The sequence below is a fragment of the Carya illinoinensis genome, chromosome 8 (genome assembly GCF_018687715.1).
Source record: "Carya illinoinensis cultivar Pawnee chromosome 8, C.illinoinensisPawnee_v1, whole genome shotgun sequence".
Classification (NCBI taxonomy): Eukaryota; Viridiplantae; Streptophyta; class Magnoliopsida; order Fagales; family Juglandaceae; genus Carya; species Carya illinoinensis.
This window is the reverse complement of record NC_056759.1, coordinates 986,317-1,012,508: the sequence shown is the minus strand read 5'-3', so window position 1 is coordinate 1,012,508 and position 26,192 is coordinate 986,317. Positions and strand designations below refer to the sequence as shown.

The following is a 26,192-nucleotide window of genomic DNA, read 5'->3' as shown; positions in this document are numbered from 1 at the left end:
TGATATGGGGCTCGGCTCGGCCCACTTTATAGCAGAGAATATTTGGTCCTCCACATGACATTCTCAATCCTAATGGAGTTCCTAACTTCCTCCTCCCTTGTTCCAAGAGGCCTTAGTTATTAGTTTTAATTTTTGAAAAGAAAATAATGAATTTATAATTATATTTAAAATAAAAAGTAATTATGTAATATTAAAATTATTTTTTAATGAAAAGATATAATTAAATTAATTAATTCAAAATAAATTATAAAATAATCGTAATAAAATTGCAAGAGCATCATTATCCTTTTTTAAAATATTTAAATTAAATTAAAAAATTTATTTATCACCTTATTTTTTATTATCCTCTCATTATCGTATGATATGATATGATATTGAATGATAAATTTATAAATAAAATATAATAATTAATCTCTATTCATCTAATGATATGTTATAAAATAATAAGAGAATAATAAGAATTAAAATAATGAGAAGTCTTGTTCTAAATTAAAATTCCCTCCCCCCCCCCCCCCTTCCCTTTTTTTTTATATTGAGGGTGGTTTGGTCATTACAGAATGTAGGGCTCCACTTATAAGCTTTCAACAGTCAACACTCATTTCGCTAGGGTTTAAGATTTTCTTCGTCGCCTCATCTGCGTCGTCGGCTTCTACGCTTCCTAAAGTACTCACAAAGCCTCACCATGGCGGAACAGGTTGGATCTCTTTACTCCTCTCTTTCTATCTATCGGAGCATATTGTAATTAGTAAGGCTGCTTTATTAATATTCTGAGATCACCATTTTTGTGCGTTACAGACGGAGAAGGCGTTCTTGAAACAGCCCAAGGTGTTCCTCTGGTAAGTAGTTGCATTTACGTTTGATTTGACTTATTTATGCTCCGTTTGTTTGCTCGGTAAACAGTGGCAAAGAAATCAATGTAATTTAGTATTCGAGTGCTATCTAGTGTACTCGGGCGATGCCTCTTATATCAATAAAATTTACTTCTACCTATATAAAAAAAAGTACTCGAGTGTTATGAGTTGTTTTCCGTTTTCCTCAATCAAATGTGGACAGAATAGGTTTGTGAATACCGCTTTTTTAAGTAAAAAATTTGGTAGAACACTTCGTATTATTTTGATGAAAAATTGCGTAGCTCAAAGAAGTCGGGGAAAGGGAAGAGGCCTGGAAAAGGAGGCAACCGATTTTGGAAGAGCGTCGGGCTGGGGTTCAAGACTCCAAGAGAGGCTATTGACGGTATTAACCTCGCGCGATACATTTTCATGATGCGATTCATGTCTTGTTGATTTTGTCGGCATTTATTATTTAGCTTCTAGGAGTTTGTGCCTTTCGAAATGTGTTTATTGGTGTCAATGCCGAACTCATTCTGTTTCGTTTTGTCTGTCTTGGCTGGTTTCAATTATTGTGCTCTCAATAGTAGAGTGTAATCTGTTGTTGGATTTGAACGTTATTTTGTGTTTCAATTATCGTGTGCTCAATAGTTGGGTGTATTTGTGCCTAATGAGACTTTGCAGAGAGCAAGCAATAGTTTCTAGCCTCGGGGCCCAGCAGATCTTTCCCAGAGTCCCTCTTTGTCGATCCATTGTAGACTATTGTTGTTGTAATTTCATCTTTTTGGAAACTCATCTGACTTGGATCTTCTTGCTACTTCCATGATACACTTTTTTATGTGATTTCGATGATACGTAACCATTTTGTTCTAGTAACTTCGATCTTTTTGAAATCTCAACTATGAGGTTGTGTACATCATATGATTGTATATGGATTTACCAAACTTATTTCTTATGAAATATGGTCGAATCTGATATGCCTTCAATTAACGATTTTGCTATTGAAACTCATGTAGAATGTGATGGTTTAATCCTATGTTTTTTCTTTCGGTTATAGAATTTGCACTGTAAGTGACAGGAATTTGCAACTTGTTTTGTTTGTTTGGGAGCAAATGAAAGGGATTTTGTAATCTTAAATTCCTATGAATTTATGATCATTATTCTGTCTCCCCGTTTTTAATTTTATGGGTGATCCTGAGGGGTTTACAGTTTCTTTTTGCAGTGTTAGTTATTTTGTATATGTTTTTTAATATTATGTAACAAGAATTTTGCCATGTCTTTATAGGTACATATATAGATAAGAAATGCCCATTCACTGGGAGTGTTTCCATCAGGGGTCGCATCCTTGCCGGTACTTGCCACAGCGCCAAAATGATGAGGACCATCATTGTTCGGCGGAATTACCTGCATTTTGTTAAGAAATACCAAAGGTAAGAACCATTTACCTATACTATTTATTTACTTCTCGTGTTTATCGGGTGATAAGAATAACCGTTTATGCTAAATATTAGATATGAGAAGAGGCATTCAAACATTGCAGCACATATATCCCCCTGCTTCCGTGTGAAAGAGGGAGATCATGTCACCATTGGCCAGTGCAGGTTTAGATATTAATTTAAGCATTTTGTGATACATTTTATGGTTAATAGTTTTTCCTGGGTACCTTGTGTTTATGGTTAATTTTATATTTTATTCCCCATCTTTTGCAGGCCATTGTCAAAGACAGTAAGGTTTAACGTCTTAAAGGTGATACCAGCTGGTTCTTCTGGAGGCGGTAAGAAGGCATTTACTGGAATCTGAGTTATCCCTTGTGAAAGGTCTAAGAAGAGTATCAGATTTGAAGAGAATGATGTTAGATCGAGCTTTTCCCTCCAGACGATACTTTTTTATTCTTTTGTTAGTTCTTCAAAATATGAATGTGTTCATGACTTGTTTTATGTTTCCTTTCAATTAGTTACCGAGTTTTTGCCATGTCGATCAAGTTTCTGTGAGATCCTTCTTAAGTTGTTTCTACATGTGGTTCTGTTATGCCCAAAGAACCGTGCAAATCACGTTCATTTAGAAAATTAGAATCCTCTAACCACAATAAACGTTTGGATGATAAAATCTAATTTATTCAAGGGTCAGCTATTATTACAAATTTTGAAACTCTTAGATCGTGTAATTACCCAATTAATTATGTTGTTATGGGTGGTAAGTATTTCACCATAGAGATAAGATCCAGATAAAGTAGTTATGCCATTAAAAAGTTGTTTGGACTAGATTATATGTTTTAGATGGAAGTTTAAAATTGAATAAAATATTATTAGAATATTATTTTTATAATATTATTATTATTTTAAAATTTGAATTAATTTAATTGTTTATTATATTTTGTAATAAAATTAAAAAAATTATAATGATGAAATAAAATGAATTAAGAATATTTTTTAATGACCTCTTATCATATTCTCTTATCATATTTTGTTTTTAACTGAATCAATAATATAAGTTACGATGTTAGGCTTCGACTTCTTCGGATCATTTATATTATGAGCGGTGCTAGTGTGCCGCTTAGTTTTGAGCGTATCCGTATACAAATTTCATATTTTATTTAATTTTTTTTCTTTTTCATATATTTTAAATATTTTAAAATATTTTTGAAAAATAAAAAAATACATTAATATATTAAAAGCCACTCAATTATCATTAAGATAAAATATTACAAAAAAATACAAAAAGATCAAAATGAGTAGACAAACTCACATATTCTGACATTTTTCTTATACTATATATGAGATTGTAGAGAAATGCTTGTATGCCCTCTCCATTTGCCCCCTCCTCAAAGTGGTGGTCATAATTATTTTTTTAATTTAGTGATTAAGGAATTGATTTTAAGTATATTAGTGTATTTTTTTTAAAAAAGATATTTAAATAAATTTAAAAAATGTGAAAAAAAAAAAAAAAACGTGCGATCAAACTCAGCGCTGATAGTAGCACCGCTCGGGATTGTAACCCTTCCCAGCTCGAGTGGAATGTTTTAAGGAATTGCCAGGACAAAATGCAGAAGTCCGTCCGTACGGGGTCGAAAACCTAAGAAGATTAGCATCATGGACAATGGGAGTGGAGCAAGACTGCCAACTACAGTTTATGGACTCCCCGTCCCCACCCATCATAGGGGGAAAATGTATGCAATCCAGTTTGTATATAAAAAAGAAGTATTTAACAACAGTTTTCACGTACACAAAATCTGTACGAATACCGTGCGTCCATGCTCAAAACATGGCGCCATGTCTAAAGAAACCTAGCCTCAGATCTCGTCCCTACGATCCCCAATTTGGAATGTTTGCTGTGGCTTCATTGACCATTTTCACCAGTGTCACCTGCATCGCATAAACTAGCCTATCGAAACCAAAAACAGGGAAGAAATTTCGAAACCTCTTGAAGCAAATATCATTTCTTGAAAACTATTTTCTTTGTATTTGTATGTGTGCGGAGGCGTGTATGAACTCCATTCATAAAGTAGCAAGTCGCTAGCGTGCACGCTACCCCACGCTTGGCTTTCAAGAAGTTGTAGGGTGGATGAGACTCGTTAAATATTGTCTACCTCGAAGGGAGAACTCCCAACCCCATTTGATTGGGGTGTAAACAAGTGAGCCCATAAAACAACAGTGTCCTAAAACCACAACTCAACCATGCTTCTTTGTCAATGTGACTAATTACTGTCCTAGGGTCAACCTCAGCTGGTAAAGGGGTAGCGTGTATGCATAGTTCCTGGGTCAAACAATTTCATGTTAAAAAAATATGCCATGAGCCTCATTTTACCCAAATGTTGGTCAGGCTAATTAAGCAGACCGTTTGTAAGTTCTGTGTTCAAAATTCTAAGCAGAAGAGTTCCCCAGTTAAAAAGAAATGAATTAATGAAATAAAACCAGATGAACTATGTAGCAAGCCAACAATAGATTTCCTACTTAATTGGTGAGATAGAACTTACCACACTTTTTGGAACACCAGGTGGAGGCAATGGAAGGTTACGTGGTGGCGGGATAGCATCGTAAGATCTTTTGTCAAATCTCCATTCTCCTATCTTCCCATATGTCAACTCACCCTATATATCATAGCATGCAGTGTAGAAAACACTTCTCATAAACTGGAAACTGTAAAATTGGCAATAAATAAAAAACCGATAGGCATTTATTCTGCCTAGCAACCCCCCTCCCCCCAAGAAAAAATCTTGAAGTGTCTCATCTCTCCAAGAAACATTAACTCCAAAAAATATATACGAAAAATGAGTCACAAAAAGAAAACTACCTTCATATTATAATCACATCCGTAAGTGTAATGAATTATGAACTTCTTGCCAACTTCTGTATCCCATGGAGGCTGATAAATGTCACAAAACAGCCAACTAACAGTAATTTATACAGTGACAAGGGAAACAAAAGATAGTAACTTAGACAGGAGAATAAATGTTACTATCTTTATTCTTTAGACAGGAGATAGTAACTTAGTCAGTGCGAATAAATGTTATATAAATGCAGTGTATAAATCTTTTCTCACTGAATCCTTAATTACTTCCCTTGACAAAAATTTCATGACTTTGTACCATTACAAAGATGCCTAATATAAAGAAATGGCAGAAGATGCCAAGCATATTGTAATCAAGCTTGTATCCACAAGATTGAAGTGCACTCAGATTAAGAGTAATTACTTCAATTTTCCTCGGTGTTGATGATTCATGATTAGACAATGGTAAAACCAATTACTAGTAGATTGATAAATTGTAGAAGCTAAACAAAGTATGTGCACTCAATAAAAGGAATGGTTATCTCATCAAACCTGAATCATGAAGTCCTTGTACAAGATGTTACCAACTCCATGCAGAGCAGATGCCACAGCATAAGCATACCTATATATGTGACGGGACAGGGACTAGAGGTCAATAATTTAATTCAAAATTCACACAAAATTGAATTGATTAGAGAACCCTTACATTTCAAGCACCCAACCAAAAGCCTTATCTGTTTCAGGATCCTTCTTCATTGCCAAGGAAACATTCATCCACGTGGGAGCAATCTTCTTGAGAGATTCCTATTAATTTATCATAGAAATCAAGAAAAGGCCAAAGAAACCAAAACAGACTGCCATTGCTTTCATTACTCCAAATCACAATACATACCTTTCCAACTATGACAGGGGAATTCCCTATTGGGTCGATGTTAGTTACTGGTCCCTTGTCCTCAGGAAAATACTTCCTCAGTACTGACTCATACTTCTTAGGTTCAATATAAAAGAAAGGAAATGCAGCTCCAAGCCCGTCTGTTGATAAGTTTGGTATGGGCTTGACGATGATATGATCCGGCTCCGCCATCAGTATGTAGCTAGATACATCATATGAATAGTATATGTAAACTAATATCTAGCCAGAACAAGAGAGACCAGAAGGAAAAATCAACTCATCAAAGACAAAAGTAGGTTATTATGAGTTTCATACTCCTCTTTAATGTCTGCTTTTTGAAGCCATTGCACAAACGCCCATGGTCTGTTGAGGACTATATAACCCTGCAATTGCGAGATGTGAGATAGGCAATAGATTATGTTTTACTGCCAACCAACAAGAACAGAGTTGAAGGGGAACAAAAAGAGGAAGCGCATAAAATAAGTCACTACACTTCAATTTCATTTTCATATTTTACTCCTCACAGTTATGGAGAACTATTGTCCATTATCAAACCAAACAGTGAGTGAGAGAATGGCCGAAGAACTAACAGTTGAACAGGATACTCACAGGCCTGACAATTTGAAAGCTACACTTTACGGGTTAATCTCTCATATGGGAAAAAAAAAGTGGTTAAGCACCTCTGATGTTTGGAGTAGAAAAAAAGTACTCACAATTCTGTTTATCCAGGGATTTTAATGGTAAATCGTGCATCTATAATTACTTTCCCATCTATAGCAGACTTCTGCTCTTTGTAACCATGTCTTGTATTTCTTCCCGATGGTAATTGTGATTAGGCATCTCATAAAAGTGATTATAGACCTCCTTATGATGCCGTGTTATGTTTGATAACCCTCAAAGATCCACAAAATAACACAAACTTAAAATCCCACAACGGAAACCCGAATTGAATTGAAATTTCCAAAAAACAGGCACTACCAAAAGTAAAACACACAGTACAGATAAATTGATGAAAAGGAAGGAATAGCTAGGGGAAGACCGACCTGATCCAATCCCGAAGGAAGAGGCTGGGCAACAAAGGTGGGGATCTCGTCCATGTACTTGTCGGGCTTCCCAGAGTGCAAGATCCTCGTATACCCACCCATCTCGGAGTTGGGACTGTCCTTGAATTTCTTGAACCAGTAGTACATGACCCTGCACTGCCAGGTGTTGTAGACGGAGTCCGAGGCCGTGACCGCCGTGTGGAACAGACGCCCTGGACTTTTTGAACCGGCCCCACCTCTTGATCTGTCCACCGGCATCTTGATGATGGGGTCGAAAGATATTCTCGATGAAGAGGATCGAGAAGGCCCAGGGAGTTCGAGCTTGAGAGGGGCATTGGCTGAGATGATTATGTTGTACGTGATTAGAGCTACTGAGAAGGTTACGAGGACAGTGAAGAACGTATTACCGCAACCCATTTTTATCTCTCTGAATAACTCACTCACTCTCAGAGCTCTCTAGTGTCCATGGATTCGTGTTATCTGGTTGCAAAACAATTTCAGAGTCCAGAAATATATAGAGAGGAGAGATGGGGAAGATGGCGTCGGCGTCGACAGGGAAAAGTCGCCTTTAGCTGTCAAGGCATAGTCGGGTTTTAGCAACTCTCAATTCTCTCTCTCTCTCTATAGTCATTGTCATTGACCAGGCAATCAATGACCAAATGAATCGCTGACAAATATAAAAAATAAACATAATAACAGCCTAATGAATATCAAAAAATCCAAAGGAAAAACACTCGTACTCCGTTTGTTCAAATTTTATAATGAGAATGATACATAAAAGAGATTTATAAATTAATATGATTTTATAATATTTGTTAAATTTATTTTATAATAAAAATAATTTTAAAATCTCACGTATTATATCAAAACAAATCAATTTATAAATTTACTATTACGTAATCTCTTTGTAAATAAAATATTTTTATTTTATAATTACATATTTAGAAAATCATTTGGCATTGCCTTTAATTGTAAATAGACCAAAAAAACAAAAAACAAAAAAAAAAAATCCAATAAGGCGAACAGACACATAAAAATTCTTATCTCAAATTCAAAATTTTCATCTCATCATTACAAATTACTTAAATCTCTGTAAAAAATATAATAAATAATTTAATTTTTTCTTAACTTTTTCAAATTTAAAAACAATAATAATATTTAATATTTAATTTTAAAATTCAAAATTCGCATATCAAAATTCTCTATTACCAAACCAACCTAAATCAAAATCAATATCACTTAACTTCTTTGTTCCATTAGCAGTTAATAGCTAACGCAATTGGGGTGCAAGAAGTGCGAGTTCCAAGTTGCAAGAATGCTTTGAGGGTGCAATAGTCCGATCAAAGGTTGGGCCACGATATCAGAGTTTGCCATGCCCCCAACCCAAACTCGGGCGCGCGGATTCTCTTGTACCATAAAAAAGGTAATTACAGAAAAAAATTCTATTAAATAGAGCCCGAGTTCTATAATCCTTGTCTAAATCGGATCTTAAAGGTATTCTAGGCAACGGTTCAGCAATCTCCCCAAGGATCTAGGCTCAATAAATTGAAAGCTGACGGGGCCAGTTACGGTGTAATGAAGGAAGATTTTTCCTTCGGAAAAAAGAAAGCTGAACTCTACATGTTATAAAACTCGGAAAGCCAGCAACCATACACAACTTGGAAAAGCATGCCCAAAAAAAACAGGTGATAACCACATGAAAGTGGAGTAGAATCAATGCACCGAGATCGTAGAGAAACGATCATCATCCCCTCCTGATTTCTTCGGTTGGCAACAAAATAGAATTTATCTCAACTGCCGCTCTTATATGGGGGAACCTAGGAGCCCATCGCGTGTATCCTGCAAGAACACCCCAAAACCACTTGAACAGGATCTCAAGATAAGTAGATGAAAGTTGAAAGATAGTTCAATCGAGTAGAAATCCACAGTTCTAAACAGAGAGGTCGACACTTTTTATACATAAACTGACGAATTCATAATTTCAGAAGTGAGAATTTCACAAACCTGCATTAACAATCTCCAATAGATCTGCCTCTGCATTGGCATCTTCAGACATATCCTGCAATTAATTAAATGCAATAACAGCATATAAGTAGACAATAATCAGTCTGTGGTATCGTTTATTGCTTTAAGCATCAGGCAGGAGTGGAAACCTTCCAAGGCACCTTGAAAACAACTATCGGACTTCAAAAGCCTGGATCACAAATTTCCAACAGAAAAGAATGCTACAGCTCAATCCCAAGTTTGTGCAGCTCGTAGCACATTCTTGTCCCAAAATTATAATTCTGGCTATTGGACGTCACCCCACATTTAAAGCATAAGGATTATTAAGAGGGCTATACATCATGCAATTTACCTGTCCACCTGAAGCCAAACTTCTCGCAATGAGTCTAGACAGACCATTAAGAGAGCCACCATCAAAGTTGGGATGATTAAGAAGAGCCTTCTCTGACGTGAAATCAAATATCAGTGCACAAATGCTTGAAGCCATCATAATAACCGATAGGTCTTCAGTATCCTCTGAAAACAAGTTCAGAAATTTTGACTGAGATGCTTACATAATTGCAATATTTCATCCCAAAGGAAATTTTGAAGTATTAGAGGGCGCAAGTTCAAGGGATCCAAATAAGCACATCATTGACCATGCAATACAGTTGTGGGATCACAACGGTCACCTTCTAATATATTCATTCAGAATTCGGTTATAGTGATTCAAGCTCCCAGCTTATAAGATTAGGACTCAAGTATTTATATTTTCTTTTATTGAAAGTTTTTGTCATATCTTCTTTCATTTTTACTAAGCTTCTAAATTATTCGCACTGAATTTAAGTATAGATTCCGTCTAAGTGTCAAAAGGGGTTAGTATTTGGAGATTGTTTTGGGTGGAAAAATGATGTAAAGAAAACAGAAGTGAACATAAGGTTGAACAAAAGCAACTCTAATAAATATAGATTCGTATGAAAGTTCATGTGGGGGTACATACCAGATGAATTTGTCTATATTCTTCCTTTACCAATAAAGATCACATTTTATCATTGGTTTTAGCGCCCACTTTCTTACCAATTAGATAGCAATGTAACCAGGGTGTTCCAGCACCCTCTTTTCCCAGCTCTCAATATTTAGAACTTACTATATGTTTTTTTTAATAATTAATAAGAAATTTTATTACCAATAATAGGCACAACCCAAGTACACAGGATGTACCGCTACACTCTAGAAGGTCTTACTATATGGTTGACATACTCCAACGAACTTCCTATCCATAAATTATAACCCTATTTTGTCTCGGATACTTTTCATGAGGCAGGACCACTTTATGTTCAATTTGACACTATGCTATATACATTTTTTATAAGTGAACATTACACTACAAACAAAGGTAGAAAATGTTGAAAATTATTTAAACATGCAAGAAAATTAACCTTAAGGAAAAGAAGTCTAATATTTCACTGGAATACAAAAAAATTTCACATCATAGGTTCCCACTTTAGATGCAAATTTGTAGATAGGAGCTGCACGGAGACAATGGTACCTGTCCAATATGCCAATGCTTTCAAAAGATGAACATAAGTTGATTCGTCCAATGACAACAGCACGTGCTCTTTCTATTGATGAAAAAGAAGCAAAATGTGTTATGTGTTGTTGTAAAGCAATATTATAATATGCATTATGAGACTATGTTAACCACCTTTAACAGGAGATTCATGATTGTATCACAAGCCAAGAAGACAGAACTGTCATTCTCAACCATATGATTATCCGGGCCAATCAATTTTATGAGGCACTCCATAACCTGCAAAGAAAATCAATAGGCAAAAAAGATTAATAGAAGTGCTTTAATACAAATCATTCCATTGAATTTCCCCAATTTTAAGATAATTCCATTATGTTACAGTGCCATAGCCATCAAATGATATATTGCTAGGTAGAAGAATAATGATAGAAGGCAAAAGACAAGTGATCATGAGTATTAAAGAAGCCACAACATTCACATTGTGTTACAAGGATGCACTTCCATGTATCAATGGGAATTATGCTTACAGCTTGCCGTCTCCCCTGTATATCTCTTTTTGTTGATCATCAATAAAACTTATCTTACTTTTCAAGAGAGGGAAAAAAAGAAGAAGAAGAATTATGCTTACAGCTTTATGCCCTCCGGAAGAAGCCAAAGCATTGCATCCTTCAATCTTCATTGTTATTTGACACAACATTGGAAGCAAAAAACATATTGAGTAGAAAGGGCTGCAATTCATAAACAATTTGAGCAAAAATCATTCTCCAACTATTTTCTTAAAAAAAAAACAGCACAAATACCAAGAACATAAAAGAAAAGAAAACCAAAACCAAAGAACTAATTATCAGTCCATCAAGGAATTATGTTTTGAAAGCTCTCAAACCTTTGTTCATCTTCACCTTCGATCAAAAGCATATACTCTAATAGTTCCTCGATCTTCTCTTTGCATGCAAAGGGTGCTTCTGCAAGATAGCTGATTCAAATACATTTTTAGCATATTGGTGAATTTCAAATTAAATAAAATTTATCAAATACCATATGATGAACAGTTCTTCATGCAATGTAAAGGTGGAAGTTTCTCTCTTTCTAGGGAAATCAATTGTATGGTTTGTTTTTTTTATAAGTAAAATCAATTGAATGGTTTGTATGAAGCAAAACCCTTCTCAAAAAACATTGCTGACCTGTATAGCCTCTTAGCCTAGTTTGTAATGGATATTTAGCAACATATAAAGGAAGTTTGTCCTTCTACCAAAAGAAGTCAACAAAATGGAAGTTTTAGTCCAAGATTGTGAACAGAAGCTTGATACAGGGAGTTTCAATAAATGTGGCATTAAAGGAAAAATAACAGTGATCATAGTTCACTGTAAAGATAAAAAAGAAAAAATTATGCGAATAAAATGGGAATTTGAGCAGACCTCCCAACAATCCGCACTGAAGCAAGAAGATCATCTCCTTTCCTTTGTCCATGTTCCTGTATAATCCAAAAGGTAAATTTACGAAGGCAACACATGAAATCTTATTGCCATCAAACCACTACCTTACCTTTGCATCCTGTAAATACTCCAAAACAACACTAATTGTCTCATTAAGTGCCCTGATCACATTTGTTAAAGTGCTTTCATCAATAGAGTCTCCTGAAAATGACCACAAAGATTATTGAAATCAGTTAGGTGATCAAACTATAAACCTAAACAACAGCATACCCTAAGATACAAACTTCACAGATAGCATACATACAAGTAACCCGCAGTATTTTTTTTTTTTTTTTAAATGCGTACTAAATACTAAAAAGACAAGATTTGCCAACTAAATTTGTAAAAAAAACTCAAATTTTGAGGATACAAGTGAAATATAATAGCACATAAGATAAATGTAATTTTATATGCAAAATGTAATAATTTCTCATACACAAACACAAAAATCTTCCTTGAAGAGAATGTATAACTGCCCCCCAAAAAAATACTAATGCGATCACACAAATCAAGTAAATTCAAGTGCACGGATATTCACAAACCTATAACTAATTTAAAAAAAGAATGGAATTATGAGCTGGCTACTATTGGAATTTTTTTGTGTACCTTCATTTCCACCAGTGTCTGATATTAATTTAATTATCTTCTCCATCAAGGAAAAAGCAATAGCCACATTTCTTTGCTTTAAAAGAATCTTCTCAGCAATAGATGAACAACTCTTAGATGCTTCAAACTTCAAGTAGGCAAGCTCATTAAGCAAAACAGCAACTTCAACCCTTGATTGCTCTAAGACAAGCAGCAGAAACCTGACAAAAGAATGCAGTGATAAAGGAAATAAAAGGTATGAAAATGAACCACGTCACACTTGATGTGGATGGCTTTAAAACCATAGCATTTACACATATCACCTACCTGTCAACTGGAACCAGATCTTCTTTATGAGGCAAGTTTACTTGACCAAGCAACCACTGCCCCCCAAGTATGTTTACCATAGTCTCAGCCAACATAAGAGCCTCCAGCCTCTCTGCGGGTGCTGTACAAGAGTGGGAAAAAATGGGCATCAATATGCTTTTCAACAGAATTTAAAAAAAAAAAAAAAAAAAAAAGGGATGTGGGTTATGAATAATAAAGCATTATCACACACACACACACCCCCTACAAAGATGAATGCTGTAAGAAACACAGAGAGCTTTCTTGCCCTCAAATGATAAAGATATAAGAAATCTTAAAGAACATTCTTGAGGAATGGGAGGAAAAGGGTAAAAACATGTTTTCCCAATCTTGACTTGGGAAAAATTAGAACAAACAAAAAATACAGAAAAACTATATATAAATGGTATGAATGAAAAATTAGTTCAACATACCAACACGACTGTGTAGGATGGCTGCAATACCATCACGCATATAATATGACCAACTTCCGTTTGGCATTACACGAAGGGCATCATGTAGTGGTGCCTGCAAGTACAAAGAACGCATCACAATCAGTTTCATAATCAGTTGAATCAGAAAGCATATACATGATAATATAAAGATGCAATGATTATAAACATAACTTGCAAATTCATGATCTGAACCTAAAAGGTACAGAATTAAATGAGGATACCTATGAGTAGCTTCATATTCATTGCTTAAAGGGATGCTTGGGTAATGGGATGAGAATTCCGTGAATGGTAGTGAAATGGTTTGAGTTAAAATGTTTTATTGGGTTTTGGGAAATGTGAGAGAAAAAAAAATTGAATAAAAATATTTGAAGTTAACATATTGTTTGAATATAATTTTTTAATATAATTTTTGTTTTAAAATTTGAAAAAGTTGTATTGTTTTTTGTGTTTTGTTTGGAAGTTTGGGAAAGTTGTAATGATTAGGTAATAATTAAATGAAAAAGCTCAAGATTTGAAATTGAAAAGTGTTCGTGTTCAAGTGATGTTTGGGAAGGAAATTATGAGAAATTTTGAGATTGAGATCGACTCAGACGTTTCACTACCTTCCATATAACAAACTAAAGTCAACGAACTCTAGCCAAGGTGCAGAGTGAACTCGTTGGTTCAAAACCCCCATTAAGTTCACATCTAGCTTACCAGAGGAAAAAAATAAATACAAATATAATGACTATATTAAATCATGCCCAAAATTTCAAAGCTCATACAACAGATCAAATATGCAATTTCCAGACATATTTCCAATTTATATTCCTGAGAACCAAGAAATAAATCGGATATAGTCAAGGTGTATGGGTGCAGCCACCCACCCAATTGATAAAATCCCCACAGTTCAATCTGAATTTCTGGAGCTTTCATTGGTGTACTTATGAACATTGCACCAAACCTTTTATCATTATGACTAACAGTATTTGACATTCAGACTAATATATACAATAGCATTAAGACTAAAATATCTGGGGGAAAAAAAAAACTTTAAAAGAATACAGCATACCAAATAATTCAATGAGATGATGGTACAGAGTAGGTGGAGCAATTCAAATTTCAAGGAATTCTGCAACACTGCAAATGGCCTCGCCATTGTTGACACCTAAAACAAATGAAAGATGATAAAAAAAAATGTTCACTTTTGTAAAGAGTAAAAGCTATGCAAACCAAGTCACTACAAATTTAATAGACCACATGATTGATAACAGAAACACAACTTTAACATAAAAAAAAATGAAAAATGGCTAAACTTACAATCACCGAGAGCTCAGATAAGTAGTCCTTAGCAATGACATCCAAAGACAGCTTGCTCAGTATCAACATCACGAGTTTTGTAGCTATCTCCATTAAATGAGAATCTGCACAACATTTTGCAGGGTATGACTTCTGTTAAAATTAGATGAAAGACCACAAATTCATAATCTAATAATGTCAAAATTGTCAGACTCGCTTAAGCACAACAGCCACATAGAGCCTTAGCACAAATTGCAAAGCACAGCATGCCTGATTGAACTAAAATTCTCTCTTTTAAACACGTATCAAGTCACTTCGGATCTCTAGGTCAACAAGATTGGAAGACTTCAACGCAATAACTTGGTCGGTGACCACAAAACCAAATAATTAAACTGTTAAAGAAAGACAGAATACAACATTTTTAACAAATTTGTTTAAACAATTTTCTTTAAAAAAGAAAAAAAAAACACTGAATCAATGCTCATCCACCTTCCCTTGGCAAGGAGTTTCCAGCAAGTGCACCTCGGGTAATTCAAGGGGAAAATGCAAAGGCCTTTACCACTTAAGCCAACCCCTAGCGGTTATCAATTCATATTTTATATGATTTCCCCCAAAATACTATCCAGCAATGTTAATTTTTTATCCAACCATTATTTATAATTGAATGCATATGCTTGACTGCACTCCCTTCACTTCAGGGTTTGGAAGTGCCCTTCTTCTGGCACCTAGCCCTTCAGGTGCATGTTTTTTTTTTTTGACAGGTAATCAAGATTTTTATGCATAAGAAAAGGAGGCCTAGCCCAATTACACAGGATGTACACGTGAGAAGTACCTAACTTTTTCAATGATACGAACATTAGTTCATAAAATAAAATCCAAAATAAGACCTGATTTAACCCTATACTCCTAATGACTTGACCCTCAAAACTGTATAAGAGTGGTAATGTTACACATGACCTGTCTCAATCAGATGTTTCACAAATGAATCCCACACATGAAAATTTTCAACAAGATTAATGATAAAATTCACTAGAGAAGAATAATAATACTCACCATCTGAAAAAGTAGATATTTGAGAAGTCAACACTTTCATTACTCCAGATTCATACAATGTCAAGGCTCCGTCTTCAGAAGCAGTTGATACTAGGTAGAGAAATTCATAGCATTCTTCAAGCACAGATGAGCCTGAGCTGAACAAGAAAGGAAGTCCACAAATCAACAATGAACTATGAGTGAACAGTTCTGAGCAAAAAAGGAATTCCCAGACCAAAGAAAAAGGCACCATTAAAATTTAATATAGAACCCAAGTTCTTTCGAAAAATAATGCACAATCAACAGAATAGATAATTCATTATTGAAAACAAAAGGCAAATAAACAGATATCACTAAGCAAAAACAGCAGACAAGCACCAAATCCCATATAAGCATAATGAAAGAGATCAAGCCAATTGAAACAATGCAGCCAAGATTCACACTCAAGTCATAGGAAACCACATCTCTTGGAATATTTCAACAATGAACATCATCACTATGTATTTTTTTGTTTGTGTGACCATGAAGTAAGACGACTTTCTTAGAGCTCACACCTGTTGAGGCTACTATGTACAACATTTAATATATAATACAATCATGGTCAATCAATTTGCTTTTAATATGCATACATGACAGCAAACTTGAAGTATGAACAGCTCAATTTGAAATCAAACTATTAATAAAAGCCTAAAGAAAACTAAATACAACAAACTTATTTTGATATTTCCTTTTCCCCCTGCGCCCTGCCTGGGGGGTGGTGGTGGTGGAATTGATTTCCCAGGAGTAAGCTTGGCTTTACATATTACACTAATTTGCCTTTTCGGTTCAAAATATTTTTTTTCTGATATGTGAAAAGATGTTATCAGTTCATAATCTCTAAGCTCTAATCCATTCCTTTTTTGGTAAATAATCATAGATGTTAATAACAGACGCAAGGAAGCTCCAATCCCTTCCTTGCTCATAACAATATTCTCAGAGGCCATAACTAAAAATTATGCTACAATAACAAAATCTGTTGGTCAAATTTCAGGTTGAAATCATACGAAAGAATAAACACAGGATAAGAATTTTGGAAATATTTTCAAGCTTGGGCTCGTTCCAATTCATCAATTTATAAAGAAAATTTAATGACAAAATCTTACTCCTTCGACATTATCTCTAGTATCAGCGGAATCTTCAGATTCATATCTTTTGAAGAAGCAATTTCAGGCACACGACACAAGGCAGCAAGAACGGTAATAGATAACTTCAAGTATGCATCACGGTTGTCGGCTCCACTGCCACCAACGCTTCCTTTTCCCATCCCTTATCGCATACATTCACACATGCACGCAAAATTCAGGGTTTGAGCTTCAATTTCTTGAATACCGCACTGTCCAATATTTGAAACCAAAGCAGGAGATGACTTCACTCAACCGATTCCCTTGATGGCTTCGGTTGAGGTGGGTCTTCCAACTTGGAAAAATTCAAGCGTAAAATATTTTGGCTTTTTACTTTCTTAATTTTCATTGTCTTCCTTGAACCAAGCGGGAAGACGAGAAAAAAAAAATTGTAGTAAGAAATTATTCCAAGATGTAATTTCATCTTCATCAAACTTTTCTTTAAAAAAGGAGAAGTTAAAAAACGCATCAATCTCATTAACCAATTAAAAAACAAAATATGCTCGAGACTGTAATAACTACCAAGAACAAAGACTAGTAAAACAACTTGGTTTTCTTAATTCAAAAAAGAATTAGAATTTAAAAGCATTGGTTTTCAAAATTTTCTTCTCTCGAAATCCAACGGGGGATTCAGAAATTACCAGTTCTAAGCAGACGATCCAGGAAGTGAAATCCGACGGCGTTGTAAACCCTGCGAAGCGAAGCGTTGTCGTCACCTTTGCAAAATTTGGTGACCAGAAATAGACCGGCGAGGCGCTGCTCATCCCGCTCGCCTTCCAAGAGCTTCAAGCAGTCTTCCAGTGACGGAGATTGTTCCGGCTGTGAGTCCTGTAAATTACGCAAAAGGAACCCTCAGAGAGAGAGAGGGAGAGAGAATGGAAGATAGAGAAAGAGAGAGATGCTCACCATGGAAGCTGTGGAGCTGCAAGTGAAGCGAACGAAGAGAATGGAAGTTCAACGGAGATTCTGGAGGGTTTTCTTTCTGTTTGAAAAATAAATTTAAATAATAAAAAAAGAGTTCTTATATGGGGGCCGAGAATGTTGACGATCACTCGATGTCTGCCCGGAGTACTACAGTGCGCTCAACAAAATTATAGACTAACTACTTCGCTGGCTAAATATTATTCTAAAATAAAATAATTTATTTTTTCACTATTTTGATCTCAGCACGAGAAGAAAATGTTAATTATAAGAGTAATGTTACATACAGTTATTTTTGCACACTCTCTGCGCACTCCACTTATATGATTGGCTGGATTAATTTTTTTTTAATACACAACCAACCATATCACTGGAGTGTACAAAAATATCCGCAAAAATGACTGCACATAAAATTTTACTAATTATAATATGGTGTGAAAGTTGCAACCTTGGGGGTAGTGCGTACTGACTGATTCTAAGGCTTTGGGTTTGAATATGTTGTATAAATTATGATTTGAAAAAAGTTCAACAATTTTTGTTTAAAAAAGACGTTGATTTGGAAAAAATTAAAAAAAGTTAGAAAATTAATTTGTATTCTTTTAATAATGAATAAATATTTAAATTATAATTATAATTAAAATAAATAAAAGATCAAAATCAATATTTTAATATAATAATAATAGATTTGTTAAATCTATTATTTAGTATTGTGAAAAGTGACTAGCTAATATTTATAAAAATGAATTTTCTAATCAAATTTTGGTTAAAATTTATTGAAATTACTACTAATAGTCTAAATTGCAATAAGAAAGAGTCATCACCGTTTATACAGATTCAAGCCAAGTGAAATTTTACATCATGGAAAGGCATCTTTTCTCTTGTTGTTAAATTAACAATTATAAGTTATCTTTACAAATGGATTACACAAAAATAATCTCACAAACCGACGTAATTTCATATGATATGTCGGATATGTTTTACAGTATGAGCAACTTTATAATCTAACAAATTACATTAAGCCATATTAATTTATGAAATTATTTTTATATAATCACTTTGTGACTAAAATATTTATTTGTTTTGTGATACTAAGGTTGCTTTTGGATGTTGAACTCAATTTTTTATGAATATTAGTGAGTTCTGTGAGGCTCGTCTAAGATGAATTCAAATGTGTTTAGATGTTAAGATGAGTTTAGTAATATTTATGGGAAGCTAAAAAAGATTGTGAATCACATGTGTAAAAATGTTTTGAATTATGATGGATTTAGTAATTTAAGAATTATGTGTTTGAATGCTAGACTCAACTTAAAATTAGATTAAACTGAGTTGATCTTAATACATTATAACAACCAAACTAGCCAATAGTTGAATAAATGAGTGGATATACAACTCATTTTACGACAAGTTGATATGATAACGCCACTTCATAAAAATGTTATATATATATATATATAATTACTTTATCTAGTGGTATAGGATCGACAACGCTTGCTCATAGTGATTTTGTATTTTCATTTTCAACTATTTTATAATTCATTTTACTATTAAATAATGCAATCAAGCAAACTCATTAGAAGTAAATTCAAATTTAACAAAATTTCCCTTAATTTCATTATAAGTAAATTTGCAATTCTGACGGACGAAGAAAGAATCCTAATTCACACTAACACCTCAAGCATCTAACAAAGCAAATACTGAGGATTAAGGATCTTTGTTTTTGTTGATTGATTGATCGGTGTAGGCATGTCCAATAACAAAGGGCCGTGCAAAAAGTGGAACTCACGAACAATTCTCCTCAATACTCAATAGCTAATTAGTAATTGCATAGAAATACAAAATGGGTCTTAAATACATATTCACCTTTACATCCCACTTCCCATTTTAAATCCAAAAATCCAGTTTCAGAGCTTCTTGTTCGTGCTCAGAGCCTCTCTCTCTCTCTCTCTCTCACGGCCAATCCACATGAATAATGGGCCTCCATTAGTGAAGCGAAGTTTTGAATTAGAAGAGAATGAATGGGTTGAAGAAAATGGGCTTCTCTATCAGTCTCAGTGGTATTCCATCACACTAGAAAAATATTTTCTTGAATTATTTTAGGTGTGAGACTTTACTTCAGATGGTACCCAAATGACAACAATGGCATACACAGATATCTGCATACGCAATGACATCAAGCAGTTTTCGGAAGCATTAGAGGTATTAACAAGAAAAAGGAAGAATCGGTATCAGCATCATCTGCAGAGTTACCCGCTTCAATTTGATGATGGATTCAATAGACAAGAATGTTGTGTATATCTTGATGTCATTTTGCTTACTCGATAGACGGGCTCTAGGACTATCTTTTACAGTTTGACATGGTAACGGCATTTGCATTGATATACAAATTAGCACCTCTGTTAGAGAAAACAATATCCGAGAGAGTAAAAGGAAGAAAATACACCTCAAACTCATATTTCATGCCAGTTATGGCACTGCAGTTGCTGGAAAGAGCATCATGATCAAGCCATCAACAATCAAACTGTAAAAAAACTTTCATGCAATATATGCTACAAATTTAACTCTGCAATACAATTTTCAAACTAAAGCTATAATCACGTATAAAAGTAAGGTAACATGCACAGATTATTACACTGTATACCCACAACCCTCACCATTATTATTCACAGCCATTAAGAAGGTAAACAAAAATCATAATCTTGCTGAGGCATCCAAACCATTTTCAGTATTATAATTTCTAAAATATTGGATTTCCTAATGAGATTTGCATCATATGCACTAAACTGTCTAAAGCCTTCGAGCATATATGTGCAATGTCACAAACCAGTTTCAAAATCCCGAGTCCCAACCTCATCCTCAATGTCTGCCTTTTCGGATAGAATTGGAGTGTTTTACTTGAGCCCATAGTCATACCATGAAGTCCTGTGCAGTCACAGTTTTTTAAGTAGTATGTTGGATTGATTTCTTGAGAAGAAGCACGAACAGAGCTCACTTGAGAAATCGTTCTTCAATTTTCTTCCAATTACATAAAACGATCACGACTACTTTCACCTGCATTACTTCTTTTCAAATTTTGGTTGGTGCAAAGCTCGTGGAAAATTCAAACTAACAAACATTCTCTAAATTGAAATACCTTTTGCGTTTGCTCTTCAAGACAGTAGAAGTTGAAGGGTTGCTGTGCCAGTTCCTCTTCCTCTGATTGATGAACCAATTATTTATCTGCTTCAATTGCAATCCCGTTTCTTGTACCAATCTTGCTTTATCTTCCTCCTGAAAGCTCATAAAATTCAGGGTATGGATCACTCAAGGATTATTGCATTCGTTTTACTCAGATGAAATTAACTCTTAAGCAGCTTACCCATTAAAAGGATTTCTTAAAAAAGCAGTTTCACCATGTACCTTAAATACAAATTGTACGTGGGTGGTAACCATTCGTGTTTGTATGGGTGTGTTTGCACTTGTTAGGAAGGAGAATTTGTGGTTTTTGACCAAAGTATAACCCTAGACGTTTTTTTTTTTTTTTTTTTTTTGTGGGTGTTGGGGGGGGGGGACGATCATATTTGCTCTAGTTAGTGGCTTGCCCATAAGACCTTTTGCCCTATCAAAATGTCAAATTATAGGTTCAAAAAGATTAAAAAATCTATTTGCAAGCCTCATTTGGTACACACCCAACACACTGCTGATGTGAGAACTTTTCACATCAGCTATGTTAAAAAATGATTGGTATTTACGTTTTTTTAAAGTTTTAATGGGTCCCCCAATTAGTGTGTTCACACACCAGATTGTGTGTCAGTGTAGCAAAACTCCAAAAAGATTCCTCAGCTACTTCCAACTGGCCAAAACTTACAGTGGGGTACGGCCACTTCGAATGTGTTTGCCACCATGCTTTTAAAACAGAGGTAGTGTCTCCAGGAAGCTTTCCTGCTCTTCTCTTCCGTAAAATTTCCTCTCTTATGTCTACAATTTTCTCCTTGTATCCCTAAAAAAGAAAAAGAGAACAATGTTCAGGTGGCAACACTGAAGATGCCATAATACACATTGCAAACAATAATTCCAATTACCTGTTTCAGTTCATGCTTCAACTCTTGCCTCACACGCTCCATTAAGGACCTCTCAGTCTCTGTTGGGATCAGAGGGCCAAATCCCATGCTATCTGGACCCTCCAAACCTCCATCAAACAAGTTGGCATCACTATCTACTTGTTCATCATCATCATCAGACATTGTTGCACCTGTACCTTCACCTGGAGAGACGCCTGTTCATGCAGCATGTAGGAGCAATTATAGCTTTGGTAATCGATTATTCCATGCGAAATTGCTTGCAGATCAGTGTAAAAAAATATGGATATGTGAATACATCTAAATAACCACATGCAGCTTATTTAAGGATTAGTTCATTCTTTTCAAGTAAAATACAGTTATTTTAACCACTCATTTTCCCTAGAATTCCTTGAAATTAATAATGGGTTCTGTTAACTTAGGGCCTGCTTGGGAACACAAATGTTCTCAGATATTCTTTTATCTTTTTATGAATTCTCAGATATTTTCAAACTATTTCACTACTATTCACATATATTCTGAAATATTCTTAGCATCAAAACAAGCCTTAAGTGCCCCCATCACAAGTTGAGGGCCAATTGACCACATAAGCCATGCCAAGGAGAAACCTTGGATTAAAAGTACTGTCACCACAATATGGAAAGGGGAAGCATATTGGGCAGCTGCAAGAAATTTTCCAACCATTGAAATGTATTCTTATTACACTAGCATGGAGCATCCACTAGAATAGGAATAGAACAGAATATTACCTGTTAAACTTTGTAAGGACTGCTCAATCTCCCAGCAAGCCATTACTGCCTCCATTGCATGAACTCGAACATGTTGTTGCAGTTGTTCTTTAAAGGAACAAAGCAACAGAACATAATGTGTCTACATTAACAAAGGAGAAGATAAAAAATCCAATTCTATCATGACAGCCAATGACAAAATAGTCATAGGGACAGAAAGGTATGAATGCATGGAACAAACAGGCATGGAAGCCTTTACAGCTTAAATTAATTTTTAAGCTACTCCCTGTAACTCAATGTCACCTTATTAGTTAGAAACATAGGTAATAACATAAACTGAAACCTTTAGCCAAGAAGTATTTTCGAAGAATCTTGCCATTGTTCCGCTTTAAGATGGATAATCTATCCTATATGTCAAAATTGAAAGAGAAAAAAATGAAGCGAAAGAAACTTTGAATGAAGAGGATATCGAGTTCCAAATAACATTTCCTGTATCCCCCAAGTACCCATCTCATGTACTCAGAAGTTTTGACTAGGCACTCCAACTAATTGACAATACCATATGCAATCTTACTTAAGGTTTCAATAAAGAAAAATATAGTACATTGTGAAATACCTTAGTATAATGTAAGTATCATGCATGAATCTAGCAGTCCAGCAATATCCCGCTGCATACAAGCCAGATTATGACTGACATTGAAACCTTTGTGTGCCGGCAAGTTTTTTTTTTTCTTTAGTATTTCCAAAACTAACCTCGCGGACGAAGTACATAAATGAAGGAGAGGAAATCTACTCCCTCCCTATCCAGGATTTGAAAATAGCAAAGACTAGAATTCTGCCTAATTTTCCAACAGGCACTAAAACTTAATAATAGGAAGCGAGTCAAGATATTTTCTCAACGATACACTACAACTACTGAGTAATGATGTTCGGCTGCCTTTGAATTTATGATGAGAACGGAAAACCTCAGATGTACTCATTCATGCCAAAATAAAACTTGTGTATCTAGGATATAGCTTTCTAGCACAGGGTTGTTATGCCCTCTAATTCATACATCTCAGTTTGTGATCTGTATTTCCTTCACAAAAGCCCAGAACCTTGTTTTATTTAGTGACATAGATGTTTAAGCGACTATGTTCATCCATCAAAGTTTCCTTCATTTATCCAGTCATAATCACCACCACGTCTCACAGCCCAACTTTGCAGTAACCGAGCAACCTTGAAAACTTTCGATGATTTTTTTTTTCTTTCCAAGTATATTTATCCATAGAACGCATGTGTTCGGGGTTTTCTTTTCAATTTGTGTTGGCTGAAAAGACTAGGAGTTTCTATTCCTATCTTTTATGACTTGAATTGAGGCTACAAAAAAGGATGCGTGGTGTAAATTTCATTCGGACGTCCAATTATTGGCATTCAGGAAAAACTTGAGAAAAATAATCTGTCGGTTAAAGACACATCTGATCTGCTTTCAGCTTGGAGGGCAGCGTTAACTATGTCAAGATCTTTCTGTTTGCTGTAGCTTCATCTGTTTATTCTTTCTTGTCTACGTATAGTTGGCCGTAACTCAGTCTCAACAGCTTCCCATACCCAGAAATGCTTGAAAATCGATGGGCCACAAGGAGGCATGCTTCGTAAAAGAGTTCACAATTCATGGAATACTTACTTGACAGTCTATCAAATCGTTTGTTACCAACCCGGAAATTTACAACTAAATAGTACATCCTTCCCTGTGCTTCATGAAAAAAAGTTGCACCATCAATTTCAAATAACAAGCCACGAAAGGCCAACTAATCTTGGGTCCCAATTGAATTCCATGAGCAAAGATGTGGTCTTTCTTAACACCACCAATCGATCAATCCTCACGCAACAAAACAGATTGGAGTAGTGGAGTTATCTTTCGGTGCATCAGACTTTACAGTTCAATCACCAAGAATTTCTAGTCGGAGAATTGTCATTCAGAGGAAATTTTCCAACAAAATACTGTAAACCCAACTGAGTTTGATGAAACACAGAAGAATATAGCCAAGTTGGTGCACACAGATGAAAAAGATAAATAGTGAACCCATAACTTTTTGGTATAAAAAGCTTTTATTTGCAACAATTGCAAACACATGAATCAATGAATTTTGAACAACAAAACGACGACAGCAGAGAGAAAAAAGCGTACCAAGAACTGATCGAGCTCCTTGTCGTCCCCAACCATGCTCGGAGTCGCATGTCCGAGAGCCGAGTATTTGGCGACTACATTTTCGGACTGCGCGAGCTGGGCGTCGATCCTGGGCAACTGGTCGACCGGCGTGGCGATCCGGAGGCAGGCCACGTGGGCGGAGAGCAGCTGCTCGTAGAGCGGATGGGACAGAATCTCGGCCTTGTATCTTGCATTCTGCCAGTTCATCACTCCGTCTGCCCCGCTCTCGACCACAACACCAACTCCCACACCTCCCTCGCTCTTGTTTGGGTTGCCGCTGGTGATGTTGAGGTTGTCGTTTCCACCGTTGTTCTTCAAGTTCTCGGCCGAATCGCGGGACATGGTCGCGGCGATCATGGGGTCACCGCCGCCGGCGGATGCGACGTCGTCGATGACTTCACTGTGGTTTCGGTGAAGGATGGGGCGGGAGAGCCATTGGTTGGAGGATTGAGAGGCTGCGGTTGAATCAGAGGCGGTGTGGAGATTCAAGAAATTGGTGCTGTTTGTGTTATTGTTGTTGTTAGTGGCGCCGGCGGCGGTGGTGTTCGAGGTATCGTTGTACTGGGCTTGCGTACGGAGAAGAGCGCTGTTGAGCCAATTGGGTGCGGTTTGGAGATGATGGTGGTGGTGATTGGAGCCGGATTTTGAGCTGGGGTCAGAGGGGGAGGAGTGGGCGGCAAGCTGGTCGGGTAAGATGGTGCGCAAGGCACTGTTATCAGGCAAGCCTTGGTTTTGCGCTTCCCGTTGATGGGATTGGTCCGCGAAGTGCTGAAGAGGGAGGTCTTGGGAGAGCTGGTTGTGGTACGCCATGAATGAAACAGAGATATAGAGAGAGAACGTAAAGAAAGAGATTTTACGAGAACTCCTCCTGGAAAACTACGAGGTACATGGCTTTAATATAACAAGATTTGCACAGGTACGAACTTCCAAGAAGAAGAACCGAACGCGAGAGAGAGAGAGAGAGAGAGAGAGAAAGAAGTGATACGAAAAAGGAAGCAGAGGGGATGCAGAGAGAGACTGGAGCTGCAGGTTTAGGGAGAGACGGTAGGGTAGGTGGTTTTTTGTGAGAGTGGTTTTCGGGTGAGGTAAAAGGTCGAGAAACGGCTCCAGTCTGAAAATGATGGAGGAGGATGGTTTTCAGGTTCTGGCTACTTAACCAGTCTTTTAATTAAAGCGAGTGATTATGTCATTAACTCTTCCTTCCATTTTATAATTGTTAGTTGTCGTTGTTATTATTGTCGTTTTTGTCGTTAATCAGAACATAACATAGATGGGATTGGTTTTGTACACCTCCTCATTTTTATTCATTTTATCAGCATATATCATGTCTTAAGGTTTGTATGAATAAATATAACGTACGTGGCGTTGAGGCTTAAAAGAATAAACACATTATCCATTATCCAACCCACCCCTTGTTTTTAACTATTTCAA

At 35.8% G+C, this 26,192-nt stretch overlaps 4 protein-coding genes across 7 annotated transcripts; 1 reads left to right on the top strand and 3 right to left on the bottom strand.

The window, feature by feature from the left end:
* Positions 1-563: 563 nt before the first annotated feature.
* On the top strand, positions 564-2,798 carry LOC122274771 (40S ribosomal protein S11). Its single transcript, XM_043083796.1, has 6 exons — positions 564-694; positions 796-836; positions 1,133-1,233; positions 2,113-2,257; positions 2,339-2,428; positions 2,537-2,798. The coding sequence occupies exons 1-6, from the start codon at positions 683-685 to the stop codon at positions 2,625-2,627; spliced, it is 480 nt and encodes a 159-aa protein (XP_042939730.1). The 5' UTR covers positions 564-682; the 3' UTR covers positions 2,628-2,798.
* A 1,070-nt stretch (positions 2,799-3,868) lies between these two features.
* LOC122319262 (hydroxyproline O-arabinosyltransferase 1-like) lies at positions 3,869-7,649 on the bottom strand. The gene is made up of 8 exons (XM_043137254.1): positions 7,029-7,649; positions 6,301-6,368; positions 5,986-6,187; positions 5,800-5,897; positions 5,646-5,715; positions 5,118-5,189; positions 4,801-4,914; positions 3,869-4,189 (listed from the first exon to the last, which is right to left on the bottom strand). The coding sequence occupies exons 1-8, from the start codon at positions 7,443-7,445 to the stop codon at positions 4,130-4,132; spliced, it is 1,101 nt and encodes a 366-aa protein (XP_042993188.1). The 5' UTR covers positions 7,446-7,649; the 3' UTR covers positions 3,869-4,129.
* Positions 7,650-8,455: 806 nt separating this feature from the next.
* Positions 8,456-17,938, bottom strand: LOC122319260 (neurochondrin). Of its 2 annotated transcripts, none has more exons than XM_043137248.1 (18): positions 17,776-17,938; positions 17,511-17,697; positions 16,852-17,014; positions 15,731-15,867; positions 14,699-14,802; positions 14,451-14,546; positions 13,379-13,472; positions 12,927-13,047; positions 12,621-12,820; positions 12,085-12,176; positions 11,958-12,013; positions 11,426-11,515; positions 11,171-11,270; positions 10,717-10,821; positions 10,561-10,633; positions 9,385-9,548; positions 9,033-9,087; positions 8,456-8,867 (listed from the first exon to the last, which is right to left on the bottom strand). In XM_043137248.1, exons 1-18 carry the CDS (start codon positions 17,776-17,778, stop codon positions 8,773-8,775), a joined length of 1,935 nt encoding a protein of 644 aa, XP_042993182.1. In that variant the 5' UTR covers positions 17,779-17,938; the 3' UTR covers positions 8,456-8,772. The 2 variants fall into 2 exon arrangements, with proteins under 2 accessions (XP_042993182.1, XP_042993183.1); XM_043137249.1 differs by having other exon boundaries at positions 17,511-17,688; positions 17,776-17,931.
* A 2,371-nt stretch (positions 17,939-20,309) lies between these two features.
* LOC122319261 (homeobox protein knotted-1-like 3) lies at positions 20,310-25,922 on the bottom strand. 3 transcript variants are annotated; one of them, XM_043137250.1, is made up of 6 exons: positions 24,741-25,922; positions 22,595-22,715; positions 21,849-22,042; positions 21,635-21,766; positions 20,921-21,057; positions 20,310-20,849 (listed from the first exon to the last, which is right to left on the bottom strand). In XM_043137250.1, exons 1-6 carry the CDS (start codon positions 25,569-25,571, stop codon positions 20,810-20,812), a joined length of 1,455 nt encoding a protein of 484 aa, XP_042993184.1. In that variant the 5' UTR covers positions 25,572-25,922; the 3' UTR covers positions 20,310-20,809. The 3 variants fall into 3 exon arrangements, with proteins under 3 accessions (XP_042993184.1, XP_042993185.1, XP_042993186.1); XM_043137251.1 differs by having other exon boundaries at positions 20,310-20,846; positions 24,741-25,921; XM_043137252.1 differs by having other exon boundaries at positions 20,310-20,838; positions 24,741-25,921.
* Positions 25,923-26,192: the final 270 nt, after the last annotated feature.

Coding starts and splice junctions, on each gene's coding strand:
- LOC122274771 (XM_043083796.1), top strand. Junction 2,258..2,338: donor TTTGTTAAGAAATACCAAAG/GTAAGAACCATT, acceptor GCTAAATATTAG/ATATGAGAAGAGGCATTCAA. Junction 2,429..2,536: donor GTCACCATTGGCCAGTGCAG/GTTTAGATATTA, acceptor CATCTTTTGCAG/GCCATTGTCAAAGACAGTAA.
- LOC122319262 (XM_043137254.1), bottom strand. CDS start 7,445: ATGGGTTGCGGTAATACGTTCTTCACTGTCCTCGTAACCTTCTCAGTA. Junction 6,369..7,028: donor TTCCTTCGGGATTGGATCAG/GTCGGTCTTCCC, acceptor TCGCAATTGCAG/GGTTATATAGTCCTCAACAG. Junction 5,190..5,645: donor ACAAGGACTTCATGATTCAG/GTTTGATGAGAT, acceptor GACATTTATCAG/CCTCCATGGGATACAGAAGT.
- LOC122319260 (XM_043137248.1), bottom strand. Junction 12,821..12,926: donor GATCTGGTTCCAGTTGACAG/GTAGGTGATATG, acceptor TTCTTTTGTCAG/GTTTCTGCTGCTTGTCTTAG. Junction 9,549..10,560: donor AGCATTGGCATATTGGACAG/GTACCATTGTCT, acceptor ACTTGTTTTCAG/AGGATACTGAAGACCTATCG.
- LOC122319261 (XM_043137250.1), bottom strand. CDS start 25,571: ATGGCGTACCACAACCAGCTCTCCCAAGACCTCCCTCTTCAGCACTTC. Junction 22,043..22,594: donor GTCCTTACAAAGTTTAACAG/GTAATATTCTGT, acceptor CTGCATGAACAG/GCGTCTCTCCAGGTGAAGGT. Junction 21,767..21,848: donor TGAAGCATGAACTGAAACAG/GTAATTGGAATT, acceptor TTTCTTTTTTAG/GGATACAAGGAGAAAATTGT.